Consider the following 18,484-nt stretch of genomic DNA (forward strand, 5'->3'; position numbering starts at 1 on the left):
ATTATTATAAAGGATATTATTCTAATTTTGAAGGTTTTTGTTTCCCCCCCGTTGAAAGCAAGTTTGTTTACGCTATTAATTTACTATGTTCTGCTAATTGCCACTGGAAACTAACAAAAGTTTAGCTCCGACCCGTTGTCAGACACCAGGTCTCGTGTCAGAGCTCTTACACCGGCAAAATACCGAATCTATAGTGACTTTACACAAAAAAAGCAAAATACAACTCCATATAAGTCTGCGATCCCCAATTACTCCAAAACTACAACTCCCAGCATGGCTCCACTTCTGAGTGCAGCTGCCAGGAGTTGTAGTTTTGCAAGAGCTGCAGGTTGTCGATCACTGATACAAGAGCGACATTTACATTGTTCCTCAACATTTGATGTTGTAACAGTAAATTGCTCTTAAAAATTGGAATTTTTCATCCCAGATGTTTTCCCGGTTTATAGTAGTGATTTATCGTTAGGACAGGTCATCACTATCAGAATGCAGGCCTCCGGCACGCCAGCCATCAAGCTCCGGCACCCCAGCCATCAAGCTCCGGCACCCCAGCCATCAAGCTCCGGCACCCCAGCCATCAAGCTCCGGCACCCCAGCCATCAAGCTCCGGCACCCCAGCCATCAAGCTCCGGCACCCCAGCCATCAAGCTCCGGCACCCCAGCCATCAAGCTCCGGCACCCCAGCCATCAAGCTCCGGCACCCCAGCCATCAAGCTCCGGCACCCCAGCCATCAAGCTCCGGCACCCCAGCCATCAAGCTCCGGCACCCCAGCCATCAAGCTCCGGCACCCCAGCCATCAAGCTCCGGCACCCCAGCCATCAAGCTCCGGCACCCCAGCCATCAAGCTCCGGCACCCCAGCCATCAAGCTCCGGCACCCCAGCCATCAAGCTCCGGCACCCCAGCCATCAAGCTCCGGCACCCCAGCCATCAAGCTCCGGCACCCCAGCCATCAAGCTCCGGCACTCCAGCCATCAAGCTCCGGCACTCCAGCCATCAAGCTCCGGCACTCCAGCCATCAAGCTCCGGGTAGATGTGCACAGCACCATACACTGGGTAGTGGCCGTTCTCACTACTGCAGCTCCTACTGAAGTCAATGGAAATCTGAGCTGCAGTACCGAGGACGGACACTACACGGTGTATGGCACTGTGGTGGTCCAGATCGGTGATGCCGGAGCTGGGTCTTGGACCCCCACAAATCTGCTTCTGATGACCCATCCTAGCTAAAGTAACCAAGGAAAACAGTGAATAATGATGATTCTTGGATTATGAAATTTCAACTACTGCTCATTTATTGCCACAAGACGTGAACCAGGGTAGACGTCGCTGACAGCCAGTCAGGTGGGGGGAGATTATTTGTGTATTTAAAGTAAAAGAAAAGCAGAATATGAATCTTCCTCCACTTTCACACATACACACAGACAGGAGGTGACGAATGTGTCACTGGGTGACCCTGGGCGAGGTCTGACAGCCGGATGATTGTCATCTGACCCTTATTTTGCTGACTTTTAGGGTCTGAGATTGGGGGTATTCAGGACTCGCTGTCCCGTGCCCGGATGGAGAGACGGGTGGTGTCAGAGCCGTGGGGCGGCGACTCTTCTCTCACAAGAGAATTCTTTCTTCCTCCCTGGGAGCATTGCCAGTAAGACTCCATACTCAGCCTGGCCTTGTACATCCTTTCCTGGTAGTACAGACAAGTGATTGCCGCCACCAGTGATTGGCTGCAGTGGTCACATACAGTACAAGAGGGAAGTAGAAGCCGCTAGACAAGTGCAGTGGAACCAGAGAATCGGTGGGGGATCGGTGGGTAAAAAGCCTCCCGTTCTTTTTCTGGCCTTATCCATATACAAAGGATGGCTGTCAGAGACCTGATGAAGTTCAGGTCGGCCATGGAGACGCGATGGGGCAGATTTATCATTACAATCTAAAGTTTCAGACTGGGGGGCAAAGGCCCACCAGTGACATTTATTCTTCGGGCTCACTGTTCAGCTACATGCAAAAATAACCTGAACCCAGAGCACAAATTTACTTTAGCTTCTATGCAATATTAACTTGGCTGACTTGTGTAGTGTAATCATTCATTAAACTATACATTTGTCTGCAAATTGTGAATGAAGTCTAATAGAACTGCTCATTAGCACTCCAACACAGGGGCGGCCTACCAGGAGATTCTCCTGTTCAGCAGTGGGCCAGTCCGAGCTTACACAGTGCAAATGTGGACAAGATGGTCCTAAAAAGCTCCAGATATAGCACTGTGGATAGTGGCTCAGTGGTCAGCACTGTATGGTGGCTCAGTGGTCAGCACTATATGGTGGGTCAGTGGTTAGCACTGTTGCTATGCAGCACTGGAGTCCTGGGTTCAAATCCCACCGATGACAACTTCTGCAAGCTCTCCCCGTGTTTGTGTGGGTTTTCCTCCGTGTCCTCTGGTTTCCTCCCACACTCCATAGACTGATAGGGAATGTAGATTGTGAACAGCAATGATGATGTCTGTAGAGCGCTGCGGATTAATGGCGCTATGTAAGTGCATAAAATAAATAATTAAAAGGGTCTAAAACACTTCAGAAAAGTGATGCCAGTAGGAAACATTTCAGGGCACAAAGTTATTGTGTCTTTCCACCTGTCCGTGCCCGATACGCCTGCGGTCAGTGTCCAGTAGATGCCTTTATGTGTAGAATCTTCCCTTATGGGGTGTCGTGCCCCCGGTGTTTGACCCTGCAGTGACGGACCACCACGAGTAATGAGAGGAAGCTGTAGCTATGCGCCGGGGTGTACACATCATATACACTTGGTCCTCATGGCGTCATTCCGCGCTGTGCAGGTTGATGGGAGCGCGTTGATGCCGTTTGTGCAGCCATTCCAGGTTTTCGGTTCTCGGCAGCTTTTCCATGCACCCGTGGGACTGTTTTTCCCGGATGCTGATGGTTTTGTCGCCGCTCTCAGACTTTATCTTCTAAGCTGCTCTTTCTTCTCAGGAAGTCAGGCTTAAAAAGGCAGTACGCGTTGTCATGACGACTACGTTCCGATCACCCCAGCTCACAATAGCATCCTGGTTTCCTTGGTGACGGTGGACGGGAAGTGAGGGAGGCCGGTCCGTGTGATCACATATATATGAATGGGATGTGGGGGTCCGACCACCAATGATTCCTTCACATCCAGGAGAAAACCCACAATCGGCAAATACCCACATAACAGGTTATACAATCCTACTGTGATACTACAACTCCCAGCATTTCCTAACACTATGGGCACTACATATCACAGACACTATACTACTCATAGGAGGTTGCAACAGCTTCTAGGACCATCATGGAGGGAACTGAATTACTGGCATCAGCCGCTGTGGGGTCAAGACGCTCGTCCTGCAGAAAAAGAGGATAAAAAGGGAACAACGCAAAAATACACTACAATCCGGGCATAACGTGTGCCAGAAAAGGCGCCACAGCTTTGCTGCACATTTCTGGCACAGATTAAGCCAACTAATAGGAAGTCTAACCTTAAGGTCCCCACACACATCAGAGGGCCGTTATCTCCTGACTCCCTCCATATACAGGAACTCTCAGCCAAGGACTCCTGTGCTCTCTATTAGAAAGCCGGGTTCAAAGTTGTCCTCTCTAATACAGAAGATCCTCTCTGCAGTCACCACTAGGGGGAGCTCCCTGTATATAGAAATACATGATAAGATCCTGTCTGCAGCCACCACTATTGGGACCTCCCTGTATACAGAGATACATGATAAGATTCTGTCTGCAGCCACCACTAGGGGGAGCTCCCTGTATACAAAGATACATGATAAGATCCTTTCTGCAGTCACCTCTAGGGGGAGCTCCCTGTATACAGAGATACATGATAAGATCCTGTCTGCAGCCACCACTAGGGGGAGCTCCCTGTATACAGAGATACATGATAAGATCCTGTCTGCAGCCACCACTAGGGGGAGCTCCCTGTATACAGAGATACATGATAAGATCCTGTCTGCAGCCACCACTAGGGGGAGCTTCCTGTATACAGAGATACATGATAAGATCCTGTCTGCAGCCACCACTAGGGGGAGCTTTCTGTATACAGAGATACATAAGAGATCCTGTCTGCAGTCACCACTAGGGGGAGCTCCCTGTATACAGAGATACATGATAAGATCCTGTCTGCAGCCACCACTAGGGGGAGCTCCCTGTATACAGAGATACATGATAAGATCCTGTCTGCAGCCACCACTAGGGGGAGCTTTCTGTATACAGAGATACATAAGAGATCCTGTCTGCAGCCACCACTAGGGGGAGCTCCCTGTATACAGAGATACATGATAAGATCCTGTCTGCAGTCACCACTAGGGGGAGCTCCCTGTATACAGAGATACATGATAAGATCCTGTCTGCAGTCACCACTAGGGGGAGCTCCCTGTATACAGAGATACATAAGATCCTGTCTGCAGCCACCACTAGGGGAAGCTCCTTGTATACAGAGATACATGATAAGATCCTGTCTGCAGTCACCACTAGGGGGAGCTCCCTATATACAGAGATACGTGATAAGATCCTGTCTGCAGCCACCACTAGGGGGAGCTCCCTGTATACAGAGATACATGATATCCTGTCTGCAGCCACCACTAGGGGGAGCTCCCTGTATACAGAGATACATGATATCCTGTCTGCAGCCACCACTAGGGGGAGCTCCCTGTATACAGAGATACATGATAAGATCCTGTCTGTAGTCACCACTAGGGGGAGCTCCCTGTATACAGAGATACATGATATCCTGTCTGCAGTCACCACTAGGGGGAGCTCCCTGTATACAGAGATACATGATATCCTGTCTGCAGTCACCACTAGGGGGAGCTTCCTGTATGCAGGTTTTCTCGTTGACTACATCTTTATTACATGGGTAGTGGCTGTGGTCTTTGGCGTTGCACTTTTGAAGCTCCTCACGTTTTAGTTGCTATCGGTTTGTTCTGGATATTGCACTTCCAAAGTCTTTGCTGCTGTAGAGTAACAGCACCGCTATGTTGTGATCATACGGTCAGGGATATATTGCGCCTCTTCATAGTGATGGATTTTAGACCTCGTCTGGTGCAGTCACACATTTTATGGATGTCTGGAGGACACAGCCTGTAGTTTCATTGCTTGACACTGTCCATAGCCTCTTCTGCACGGCACAATTGTCAGTGACTTCAGGAGACTTTGCAGACATGATGGTGAATACTGAGCTTGCGTCGATGTCACTGCAGACAGGCCGAATCTGCGCTGAACGTTAGATGATTTTTGACATGTTCTCTTCTACAGCTAAATCATCGCCAGCGTCGGCTTTGGGGCATCTCACTACGTGTTCGGTCTTTTTGTAATTGGATACAAATTAAATTCCTTGGAAGCGTGGTTAATTTCCTGCAGCTTAGCAAACAGAATCTGGAAGGTGAAAATTAAAATATGCATTGCAAACGTTAATGACGCAGCGCGATAACTCTGCATATGAACGTGCCCTTCAGCGGATCATCTCACAGGGATCATTTCTCCCCCGACCTCATGGAAGAAAACATAATTTAGCTTCCCTGCCAATGCTACGATCAGGACTCAGGGATCCGGCCAGACTCATGAGAGGTTCCCTCTTGGTAGATCCAGCTGGCATTGAGTCTTTAGGGGCAATGCATACTGGGAAAAAGTATGCAAAGTAGCTCTCCTTCACCCGTGTCATGTGTGAGAGCACTTTAACCCTTGGAGTCATCTGCAGGACATTTACCATGATCCTGCTATGAAATAAATAGCATGTAGAGTGATGAAGGCCCAGGAGCTGAGCCTGCACCGTCCTCCCCAGGTATCAGCTCTTTATTACCGCTGGCACCCGGCTGTAGAGTTCAGGATTGGAGATAGCTGTGATCCCAGATGTTTAACCCCTCAGATGCTGTGGCCAATAACGTCCGCAGCATCTAAACAGTCACCCAGTGAGAAGGCTTCATGTGTCACCTATTGCTGGTCCAGCAGCGTGATGGCGCTCCGCCTGTGCCCATTACAGAATACGCTGACCTACAGACACCGGACTGTCAAGTCAAACACTGACCAATTAAATTGTCAAGTATTAGAAAGATACAAATAGCATCGCCACAACCCTACCAATCCATAAAGATAAAACAAACTCAAAATTAATAAAAAATTAAAAAAAAAAAAACACATTAGCAGAACAGCTTTCTTTTTTGTTTTTTTAAATAAACCACCTGCCCCACCACATCCATAAAAATGTAGTAAAAAATCATCAGTAACTCCCATCTAACCCCAAAAAAGGAAAGTATCCCTTGTCCCTCAAAAAAAAAAAAGAGCAAGTCCACGTGACAACATTGTGCAACATGAAAAAATTACAATCTCAATAACATAATTGCAGAACAACCTAAAACACAATGGATTTGTGTTTCTTTTTTACTTGTCTCCCAATAAAAACAATGTTCAGTACATTACAATCCCCCAAAATGGAGTCACGTACCGCCATGTACATAAAAAGGTGCGAGTCTCGAAATGCAGCGATGAAAAAAACCCAAATGGTTATAGTACGTATGATTGCAGCATCTCCATCAGTCCCATAGAAGCAAATGGAGCAGTGGTCAAGTAAGAGCACACAGAGTCTAGGACCCCAAGTTTTCAGGATCAGGGGTCCCGGCATCATACGTTCATCATCTAACAAGTGGTAAATGTGTGTAGTGTGGATAGCGCCGTGAAGGGTTACAAGCAGACATCTTATAGCGCTGAGCCATAATACACAACGTTACGGCCGTCCCTGGGTCTGCTTCTGATATCTCGTAGCCCCTTGCTGGTATTATTGATCAGTGGGGTCCAAATCGAACCGCCACCAATTACTCAAACCAAGGGACAGAGCTGTTCAGCTTATCCTTGAATGTGTTTTTATTACCTTAGCCCTAGTCCACGCCTAAAAGTTTGGCACCTGGGGCCACCATCTGTGGACTCCTTCCAGGCCACTCACTGTTGTGTAGAAAGTCTGATTACCGACCCAACCATCCTGTCCTGATAGAGGGACATGACTTCTCATTAAGTCTCTAGACGTCCGTGTGCCCGTCCTCGGCTCAGTAGGTAACGGGACGACATCTGTCTTACACCCTGCTCTCCTCTCGGGACACTGATACAAGTTCATCTCCTTCATTATTTCCCCCAGAGAACAATGAAAACTTTTTTTTTTTTTTTTAATAAAAATGTGATTTATCTGAAGAAAAACTTTTGTCTCCTGAGTCGCACTTTGCCGTCCTGCAGTTTCATTTATGAATGGATTTCATCAGCCCATCAAGCGCAGTTATGGACATAAACAAAGCCGGCATTGCAGACATTTTTATAGCTGTTCATCCATCATTCAATTTCTTGCAGAGGTGAAACACAGGCCGCCAATTCTAAGAGTGCCTTCCTCCACCAAAGAGCAGCTGCAAATAAGCTTCTGGCTCTTTACCGAGTGCCTGGGGACGGCCCCGGAGACTCGGCGAGCGGCTCACGTTTTACTGGGGGTCTCTGTGGAGCTTGGATGTTCCCATCATCATTGTGCATTGTTTGACAATTTTTGTGACGGGCGCGGCGGGGACTGTACGGTGATGGAAATAAGATCTACAGTAACACCAGGAAACTGCACGCGGCTGACGGCTCCGAACCCGCCAATGTCGCCTTAAAGGGAGGTTCCACCATATAATTTCAAGCTGCAGATTGCCCCACGCGGTGCAGTAGATCCTGCAGTACGAGGCGACACCGATCACGTCTCCTCACAAGGCAGAAAGGGGAAATAAATCTCATGTACCAATCGCACGATTACATGGAGGGGAAGAGGGGCATCTGCCTAGAGGTGTTCGCTTCTTATTGTCCTCCAGTGTTACCCAAATATTTATCAACAAGATTCTATAGGAAACTCCGGCAGAATACCAGTTTATTTATGGCTATGGACAAGGCTGGATAAACCCTTTGTTTAATGGTACGAATTCAAGACATCATGTTGTGCATGCAGCGAGCAGGTGACACAGACTACACGACGTGTAGTCAGAGACACATGGGTCTGCATTGGAGCTGTGTACACAAAACAGTACGTTTTTTAAAGTTAAAATGCAATAGAGTAATTCAAAGTGTTTGCAAAAGTGCAATTACATATAAATATCAATGTTTGCTTTTTAGGATCAATATCTTTGCACCTTTTTGTTGCAGCTTTTGTTTAATGCACGCAAAGGCGCAGCAGAGTATGTGATACGGGGAAATCCAAACATCATCCTCGCCTTATCCTACAGTCACAATATGTCGCTGAAGGTCACAATTCATCACCCATTAGACATAGGACAAGCTTTTGTTCTTAATTTACCTGTGCATTTTGGATCTGGATGGCTCCTTGCGGGATAGCTTGTGTTACTACTTGTCCCTGGGATGTTACCATTGCAACTGGTTGGTAAAGTGCGCCTCCTGCGAAGCAGAGGAGATCAGAGATTAGGAGCGGCGACACGCGAGATATCCAAACATGCAGCGTTTATCGTCATATTTTACATATACAGTATGTATTATCTGTGGTTACGCCCCCGCGGGGCCGGCTGCAGATTACTGTGTTTCTCCGGACGTGATATTGTCTGCAAATCTATAAAACCATCACTAATTACAATGTACAGACAGGATACAGTCAGGGTCCGCTGAATATTTTCAGGTTGTCCACTTAAAGGGGCTTTCCAGCAAACAAAAGTTCATTTTAATCACTAGATCTTGGAATAATAATAATTTCCACAATTGGATGTGATTAAAACAAATGTTCCTGTGCGGAGATAATCTTATAAATGTCCCCTGCTGTACTGTGTAATGGTCGTGTCTGACCGTGCAGGAACATGGTCTGATCATACCACATCTCCTGGGCAGGGGAGGGCGCAGATTATTATACAGACAGGACAGCACGGGATCACACATGATTCTTTCTTTGAGGTACACTATTGTTTAAAAACAGTCAGGGAAATGTTATATCTCACAAAAAGAATCATTTGTGATCACGTCCTGTCCTGTCTGTATACTATTTTGCATCCTCCCCTGCTCCGGAGTGGTGGTATGGTCAGACCATGTTCCTGCACGGTCAGACACGACCATTGCACGGTACAGCAGGGAACATTCTAAGATTATATCAGCACAGGAACATTTTTTTAAAACACATCCAATTTGTAGATTGTGAGCCCTCGCGGGCAGGGTCCTCTCTCCTCCTGTATCCTCACCCATCCCTTGTAGATTGTGAGCCCTCGCGGGCAGGGTCCTCTCTGCTGCTGTATCCTCACCCATCCCTTGTAGACTGTGAGCCCTCGCTGGCAGGATCCTCTCTCCTCCTGTACCAGTCGTGACTTGTATTGTTCAAGATTATTGTACTTGTTTTTATTATGTACGCCCCTCCTCACATGTAAAGCGCCATGGAATAAATGGCGCTATAACAATAAATAATAATAATAATAATAATTGTGGAAATTATTATTATTCCAAGATCTGTTGATTAAAATTAACTTCTGTTTGTAGGAAAAACCCCTTTAAATATAAAAATCAGATCTGATTATATAGGGACCGGCATGGTTGGACTTCGGTCAGGCTGCTCGTCTCCGAAGCACAACGACCATCCAGCGGTTCATGTCTGACAGTCGGCCCATCTTATCAAAAACGGTTTATGTATTTATAAAATAACTTCAACTTTTTATATAAATAATTCAATACATAAATGCCCCAAAGTGCAAAAGTGAACCCTGATAATTCCCAAACAGAAGAGGTTTCAGGTCATGTATAATCCATAGCTCCATATTCTCACGTCACCACATTTGCGGGATCATTGACCACGTGAACGGTTAACGGTTTGGGAACTTTTCTATCTTAGATGGAAACTGTGGTAGAGTAGGACCCATCCCAGGAAGTGTCACCTTATCGGTGTTACTGCATTTACTAATCGAGGCTCCTAACAAGCAGTCATTTCCTTCTGCAGAAATTAAAACGAGAACGCACAGATACGATATTGCAAAGAATGAAATGAAGCGCGGCAGGTCCACACGTCGGAGATGTAATGGCTTCTGCCTTTATGTAACAAAGCCTGGGCTCAGAGGGGTTAAACTATTTTGTGGAAGGATCCCGGATCTTTCCCTCATGAATAATACATCCAGATCATGAGAGATTTGTATTATTATACCGTCCTCGCCTCCGAGAGCATCGCAATAAAGAAAATAAAAATAATAATAACCTTACGTAGAGCGGACGTGACACAAAGCGATGAAATCGCGGAAATAAAGTCACTACAGACCGGACGCCGGACAGGGCCGGCACTGAACACCAGAGGCAGAAAACTTTATATGCCACGTTTCCATGGGAAAGTATAACGGGGAGACACCATCAGCCACGGCCATTACTGCTGAAATGACACTGGAAATGTGTCAGCTTGGCTCGTTCCCTCCACTATCCAGTCCATGCCGTGACACCCCATATAATAAGGGGGAACGGTAACACCCGACAGGAGGAAGAACAGAGGAACGGCACATCGGGAGACCGGACCCATGCTCTTTGATTACGGCCACCCGAGTTATCTGCGAGGCCATAATTAAGCCATCTTTCCTTTTTTGTACGAGACATTTCAGTTTGACATTTTCCCACCTGATACAACCTGCGAGGAGTTGACGGTGGTCATGGAGAGGCTGCTCTGGAGGGCGGAGGACGGCACCACGATTCCTTGTGGGTTGCTGGATAAGCCGGACAATGAGCTGGGGGAGTTCTGCAACAGATCCTGCAACGGCAAAAAGCACAAATATTCACATGTATGAAATGTGCAGCATGGACAGAGCCCCTTTATACCACCGATAGAAACATTCGCAGCCTGTGCTCAACGACAAAAGGTTTTACCGTCTTTTGGAAATATTTCGGAATTCGAGGCCCTTGTGTGATGGGTAATGCCCTGTAATTAGCGCGGTCATGGTTTCAGCTTTCAGGTGGCATTCTCCTTCAGGAGCCAATGCATGGGCTGATATAGCCATGATAAGAGGGGGCTTAATACTACAGATCAAAACACCCCCAAATCCTCACCCCCGGCTCAGATTCAAGAGGGTTTACAATATGAAATGCCAACACAATGCGCCAAAGCTGAGCACATGGCCGTCCGTCCGTCTGGCTGCGTAACTCTGCTGCTGCCCAGACTCTCATTGATTTCAGAAAGAAAGTTTCCATCCCGGCAGGTCGTAATCCTACATTGAGCGCGGCAGGACGCCAGAGAGAGGGCGAGACAGGACCTGGCACCTGCTCTACTTTGGTCAAGCTGTTGGTCTCCAGGTCACCAAACTATCAGTCACCTCCATCTGTTCCACAACTCCGCATCCAGTCCTTGGGGGTAATTACATTTGTTTTAACCCTTAAGGTGCCTATAACCGTACTCAGCTCCCAGCCAAACGCTCGTTCAGCCGAAAGCTATTCTTTCTGACCATCACAAGATGAGCAAACGGAGTTCAGCTGAGCATGCATGTGTTCTCACCTGGGGTAAAGGGACTGATCCTCAGTCAGACTCCTTGTCCCACTCCCTCCAAACTCAATGGGGAAGCCCTGGCAGCCATCCCTCCTCTACAGTGGAGGCTTAGTGGTCAACCCTCTATATTGGGGGGCCATCACTCTATGGTGGAGCCCTGGCAGCTGTCCCACCTCTAAGGCACTGCACCAGAGGCAATCCCTCCTCTATGTTGGAGCCCGAGCTGCCATCCCTCCCTCAATGGTCGATCCACAGTGGCCATAACCTCTCAACAGGGGAGGCTAGGCAGCTGTCACTCTACAGCAGAAACCTGGCTGCTGCCCCTGCCCTAAAGCAGCCGTGACCCAGCTGCCATCCCCACTCCACAGAGGAGCTCTGATACCCCCTTCACCTGCACCGGCTGCTGTTCTCCTTTATGGCGGAGGTCTGCCAGCCATCCCCTTTATATGGGGAAGATCCAGTGACCATCCCCCCCTACACTGGAGCTCCCATGGCCATCTGCCCCGTTCGACACACCCCTGGTTGCTGTCCCCACTCTACAATGGAGCTGCGCCGGCGGTCTCCGCTCTACAGTGGAGCTGCGCTGGTGGTCTCTGCTCTACAGTGGAGCTGCGCCGGCGGTCCCCGCTCTACAGTGGAGCTGCGCCGGCAGTCCCTGTTCTACAGTGGAGCTGCGCCGGTGGTCTCCGCTCTACAGTGGAGCTGCGCCAGCGGTCCCCGCTCTACAGTGGAGCTGCGCCGGCAGTCCCTGTTCTACAGTGTAGCTGCGCCGGCAATCCCCGCTCTACAGTGGAGCTGCGCTGACGGTCCCCGCTCTACAGTGGAGCTGCGCTGACGGTCCCTGCCCTACAAGTGGAGCTGTGCCGGCGATCCCTGCTCTACCGTGGAGCTGTGCCGGCGGTCCCCGATCTACAGTGGAGCTGCGCCCGCCGGTCCCAGCTGTACAGTGGAGCTGCACCGTCCATCCCCGCTCTACAGAGGAGCTACGCCGGCTGGTCCTCGCTCTACAGTGGAGCTGCACTGGCCATCCCCACTCTACAGTGGAGCTGCACCGGCCAGCCCTGCTCTACAGTGGAGTTGCCCTGGCCGTCCCTGCGCTACAGTGGAGCTGCACCGGCCAGCCCTGCTCTACAGTGGAGCTGCCCCAGGTGTCCCCGCTCTACAGTGGAGCTGCACCGGCCAGCCCCGCACTACAGTGGAGCTGCACCGGGAAGCCCTGCTCTACAGTGGAGCTGCACCGGGCATCCCCGCTCTACAGTGGAGCTGCGCCGGCCATCCCCGCTCTACAGTGGAGCTGCGCCGGCCGTCCCCGCTCTACAGTGGAGCTTTCCAGGGCGTCCCCGCTCTACAGTGGAGCTGCCCAGGGCGTCCCCGCTCTACAGTGGAGCTACCCAGGGCTTCCCCGCTCTACAGTGGAGCTGCCCAGGGTGTCCCCGCTCTACAGTGGAGCTGCCCAGGGTGTCCCCGCTCTACAGTGGAGCTTTCCAGGGCGTCCCCGCTCTACAGTGGAGCTGCCCAGGGCGTCCCCGCTCTACAGTGGAGCTGCGCCGGCCGTCATCACTTGGCACTGCTGGGGCTTGGCGGCCATATTACTCTCCTGGCTAGCCCCGGTGGTCTCCTCCTATAAATAAAGCCTGAATTGGATGATTGCAGAGATGAGTCTCTACTCTGAGCCACCGGCTATTGCAATTGTGTCATAGATTTCTTCTCCGTCACGATCGGGGGGCTTTTGTGACATGTGAAATCCTTATTATGTTTCCTGACCGATGCATTCTAATTAGATCAACAGTTAAAAAAATATATATTCACAACAGCCTTTGGACAGCTTTACATCTCATTAACTTCTTACTTCCTATTTTCAGCAAAATTACTGATAAAAATGTGCATCTCCATTTTCCTGAGCTCGCAGTCTCATCTCCTCATATCTAACATCTCTCTTGTCGCCCTGGATGCGAGCTGTTGCTATGACAACCCGCAATAATAGAAGCTAATAAATTACAAACGAGATGCTCGTTGAGCAATTATTGTCGTCCTTTATGCAAGTTTCTTGCTAATTTCGCTCATAAGGGAAACTGCAATAAGCAAGGAAAGGATAAGGAGTCTATTTCCAGAGCATATTAGCAAACAAGAAAAGAAAATAAAAAAGAAAAAACACTTTCTCTCTACTTCTAAAATCAGTGATTAAGTGACTTTGTTATCCCTGGATGTCTAAATTAGATTTTTCACGCCGTTATTTATTTGGATTCTTTACAGGCCATTCCAGAACTAAAAGTAAAAATTTTTTAAAATTTTGCTTGGAATATTCTGTCTGTTAATGACGAGCGCATCAAATATTCCAGATATCATCGTCTCCCACCTCGGCGGCCGCCAGCACATGCAATATTTAAATATTCTCTCCAGCTCATAAAATACATAAAACAAAAGCTGTTGGAAGTGTGACAGCTGGATCAAGAGCTGCGAATGATGGGAGTGCGAGCGCGGCTGCATTCATTAGACCGCTGCGCGGAGGCATCAGACGATGGTCAGCGCCACCGAAAACACCGCAGAAACGCACATGAAAGGCGAGCGGCATCTCGTGTGCACTGCCAGAAAATCTGTAAAGTAAAGCTTTGCTCATAGATTAGTGCATGGTATCTACCGCACTTATCCAATATATACCTATTAGATACGTCACATTCCCTGCAGCTGCTTCCCCGCTGCCATCAACAAAGGGACAGAAGCCTTCATTATACACAGGAAAGAACAGCTGCAAGAGATATAGACGCAGAAACAGTACTGCAAAACGATAAAGGACTAACGGCTCAGTGCATAAAACGCGCACACTTACCGCAATAATAAACCTGCATACAGGGAGCTCCCCCTAGTGGTGACTGCAAACAGGATCTTATCATGTATCACTGTATACAGGGAGCTCCCCCTAGTGGTGACTGTAGATATGATCTTATGTACTTCTGCATACAGGAGCTCCCCCTAGTGGTGACTGCAGACAGGATCTTATCATGTATCACTGTATACAGGGAGCTCCCCCTAGTGGTGACTGCAGACAGGATCTTATCATGTATCACTGTATACAGGGAGCTCCCCCTAGTGGTGACTGTAGACAGGATCTTATCATGTATCACTGTATACAGGGAGCTCCCCCTAGTGGTGACTGCAGACAGGATCTTATCATGTATCTCTGTATACAGGGAGCTCCCCCTAGTGGTGACTGCAGACAGGATCTTATCATGTATCTCTGTATACAGGGAGCTCCCCCTAGTGGTGGCTGCAGACAGGATCTTATGTATCACTGTATACAGGGAGCTCCCCCTAGTGGTGACTGTAGATATGATCTTATGTACTTCTGCATACAGGAGCTCCTCCTAGTGGTGACTGCAAACAGGATCTTATCATGTATCTCTGTATACAGGGAGCTCCCCCTAGTGGTGGCTGCAGACAGGATATTATCATGTATATCTGTATACAGGGAGCTCCCCCTAGTGGTGACTGTAGACAGGATCTTATCATGTATCTCTGTATACAGGGAGCTCCCCCTAGTGGTGGCTGCAGACAGGATCTTATCATGTATCTCTGTATACAGGGAGTTCCCCCTAGTGGTGGCTGCAGACAGGATCTTATCATGTATCTCTGTATACAGGGAGCTCCCCCTAGTGGTGGCTGCAGACAGAATCTTATCATGTATCTCTGTATACAGGGAGCTCCCCCTAGTGGTGACTGCAGACAGGATCTTATCATGTATCTCTGTATACAGGGAGCTCCCCCTAGTGGTGGCTGCAGACAGGATCTTATCATGTATCTCTGTATACAGGGAGTTCCCCCTAGTGGTGGCTGCAGACAGGATCTTATCATGTATCTCTATATACAGGGAGCTCCCCCTAGTGGTGGCTGCAGACGGGATTTTATGTATCTCTGTATACAGGGAGCTCCCCTTAGTGGTGGCTGCAGACAGGATCTTATCATGTATCTCTGTATACAGGGAGCTCCCCCTAGTGGTGGCTGCAGACGGGATTTTATGTATCTCTGTATACAGGGAGCTCCCCCTAGTGGTGGCTGCAGACAGGATCTTATCATGTATCTCTGTATACAGGGAGCTCCCCCTAGTGGTGACTACAGACAGGATCTTATCATATATCTCTGTATACAGGGAGCTCCCCCTAGTGGTGGCTGCAGACAGGATCTTATCATGTATCTCTGTATACAGGGAGCTCCCCCTAGTGGTGACTGCAGACAGGATCTTATCATGTATCTCTGTATACAGGGAGCTTCCCCTAGTGGTGGCGGCAGACAGGATTTTATGTATCTCTGTATACAGGGAGTTCCCCCTAGTAGTGGCTGCAGACAGGATCTTATCATGTATCTCTGTATACAGGGAGCTCCCCCTAGTGGTGACTGCAGACAGGATCTTATCATGTATCTCTGTATACAGGGAGCTTCCCCTAGTGGTGGCTGCAGACAGGATCTTATCATGTATCTCTATATACAGGGAGCTCCCCCTAGTGGTGGCTGCAGACAGGATTTTATGTATCTCTGTATATAGGGAGCTCCCCTTAGTGGTGGCTGCAGACAGGATCTTATCATGCATCTCTGTATACAGGGAGCTCCCCTTAGTGGTGGCTGCAGACAGGATCTTATCATGTATCTCTGTATACAGGGAGCTCCCCCTAGTGGTGGCTGCAGACAGGATCTTATCATGTATCTCTGTATACAGGGAGCTCCCCCTAGTGGTGACTGTAGATATGATCTTATGTACTTCTGCATACAGGAGCTCCTCCTAGTGGTGACTGCAAACAGGATCTTATCATGTATCTCTGTATACAGGGAGCTCCCCCTAGAGGTGACTGCAGACAGGATCTAATCATGTATCTCTGTATACAGGGAGCTTCCCCTAGTGGTGACTGCAGACAGGATCTTATCATGTATCTCTGTATACAGGGAGCTCCCCCTAGTGGAGGCTGCAGACAGGATCTTATCATGTATCTCTGTATACAGGGAGCTCCCCCTAGTGGAGGCTGCAGACAGGATCTTATCATGTATCTCTGTATACAGGGGGCTCCCCCTAGTGGTGGCTGCAGACAGGATCTTATCATGTATCTCTGTATACAGGGAGCTCCCCCTAGTGGTGGCTGCAGACAGGATCTTATCATGTATCTCTGTATACAGGGAGCTCCCCCTAGTGGTGGCTGCAGACAGGATCTTATCATGTATCTCTGTATACAGGGAGCTCCCCCTAGTGGAGGCTGCAGACAGGATCTTATCATGTATCTCTGTATACAGGGAGCTCCGCCTAGTGGTGGCTGCAGACAGGATCTTATCATGTATCTCTGTATACAGGGAGCTCCCCCTAGTGGTGGCTGCAGACAGGATCTTATCATGTATCTCTGTATACAGGGAGCTCCCCCTAGTGGAGGCTGCAGACAGGATCTTATCATGTATCTCTGTATACAGGGAGCTCCCCCTAGTGGTGACTGTAGATATGATCTTATGTACTTCTGCATACAGGAGCTCCCCCTAGTGGTGGCTGCAGACAGGATCTTATCATGTATTTCTGTATACAGGGAGCTCCCCCTAGTGGAGGCTGCAGACGGAGAAAATTGTATCATATAATTCTTTAATTCTTCATCTTTGCAGCTAAACAACTGTATATGAACGGCACAACTCCGAGATGTCAAAAATGCTTTGCATGGGGGTAGACAAAGCAGTCAACAAATAAAGGTGGTCACACACAGTAGACGAACGTCAGTTAAACCCACCATTTTCAGCAGGATTGGCCAAACTTTTGTCTATGGGGAAGTGCCGACTCTCCTCACTGCCAGCCCCCAAAAAGCAAAGGGTCGGGGCTGTTGAATTTCGACTTCATGAGATAAGCGTCGACCAGAGGTGTCTTCCAATGGCTTATTCCCCTCCTCTCATTGAGAAGCCATGCAGTCGGCTGCGTGCAGCATACATGTGTATGTCTGGACACAAATATCTATCGATCGTCTCCTGACATCTTTATGTCAGACACAAATATTGGTCTTAGTGTTTTACGCTATGTTGGTTCCACAGTCATTTGCTGGCAGAAAAGAACCACGAACAGAAAGCGTTTTCTGACCTGTGCGTGAATGCTGTTGGATGGCTGGTTTGGGGAATAGGGTCCACCCAAGTCGTTCCTGAGCAGATTATCACTGTGCATTTTCGTCTTCAGACAGGTGATGTACCGGTTGCAAAAGTCCTTGCACAATTCATTTACTTTCTCCAATTCCAGCAGATGGATCCTCAGCACCTGGATCGCCTTCACCATCTGAAAAAGCCAAATGACTCCATGACGCACATCATCCTTCAGCAATGCAAAGGTTCTGGAGAAAGAGGCTACGGAATAATATGGCAGAGATGTGGGGCGGACTGACCCGTCATGGACCCTACAGATTACAGGACTACAACTCCAAGCATGCACACAGTGATGCAGCCCACACTAAACACTAACTGGAGAGCCAAAGGTTGGAAACCATTACACTCCTATATTCAAGGATTTTCCTGCTCTTTTGACCCCCAATAAAAAGCTTTAAATAACCCCCATAACCCTGTTACAGAAGACGTGGAGGTCACTTGTCTCCAGAGATGAAGGAGCTGCGCACCTCCGTCAATCTGTTTAGTGCTGCACATTTTTAATGACTTGTAAAGAGACGATAAAGATAGTTTCTAGGGGGAAGGACAGACAGGACCCCATAATTTATGTGGCTCATGCAATAAACATTGCAAATAAAGCAGCAGCTTGTAAGACAATGTCACTGGGCTGTAAACCAGTGGCCACGAGCAGGAACACTGCAGGACGCCCGGAGGCCGCGCTCACTGGGACAATTTGGGTGCAAATACGCATCCAAAAACCGTATGGAAAGAAAAAATTTTTAGAACGAGTTTTTGGTGCATTTTCAGGTATGGAGCAGTTTACATGCTTCAAATTATTTGGTATTAAATTTTGGAGTGTTTTTTTTTTTTTTTTGTAAGCAGAAACTAAAGAATTGACTAAAAAAAAACTGCAC

General features: G+C 48.4%; 1 protein-coding gene across 12 annotated transcripts in view; it reads right to left on the reverse strand.

Annotated features, from left to right (window-relative positions):
- Positions 1–18,484, reverse strand: part of PKNOX2 (PBX/knotted 1 homeobox 2) — a 340,867-nt gene that overhangs the window by 8,479 nt on the left and 313,904 nt on the right. For all 12 annotated transcript variants that reach the window (XM_069741543.1, XM_069741540.1, XM_069741536.1 and 9 more), the window contains 3 exons: positions 17,557–17,745; positions 10,607–10,736; positions 8,319–8,416 (listed from right to left, as the gene is read on the reverse strand). In XM_069741543.1, the coding sequence (XP_069597644.1) occupies positions 8,319–8,416; positions 10,607–10,736; positions 17,557–17,745 (417 nt within the window). The remainder of the gene's footprint in view (positions 1–8,318; positions 8,417–10,606; positions 10,737–17,556; positions 17,746–18,484) is intronic.

This window comes from Ranitomeya imitator, chromosome 10 (assembly GCF_032444005.1).
Source record: "Ranitomeya imitator isolate aRanImi1 chromosome 10, aRanImi1.pri, whole genome shotgun sequence".
Taxonomy (NCBI): domain Eukaryota; kingdom Metazoa; phylum Chordata; class Amphibia; order Anura; family Dendrobatidae; genus Ranitomeya; species Ranitomeya imitator.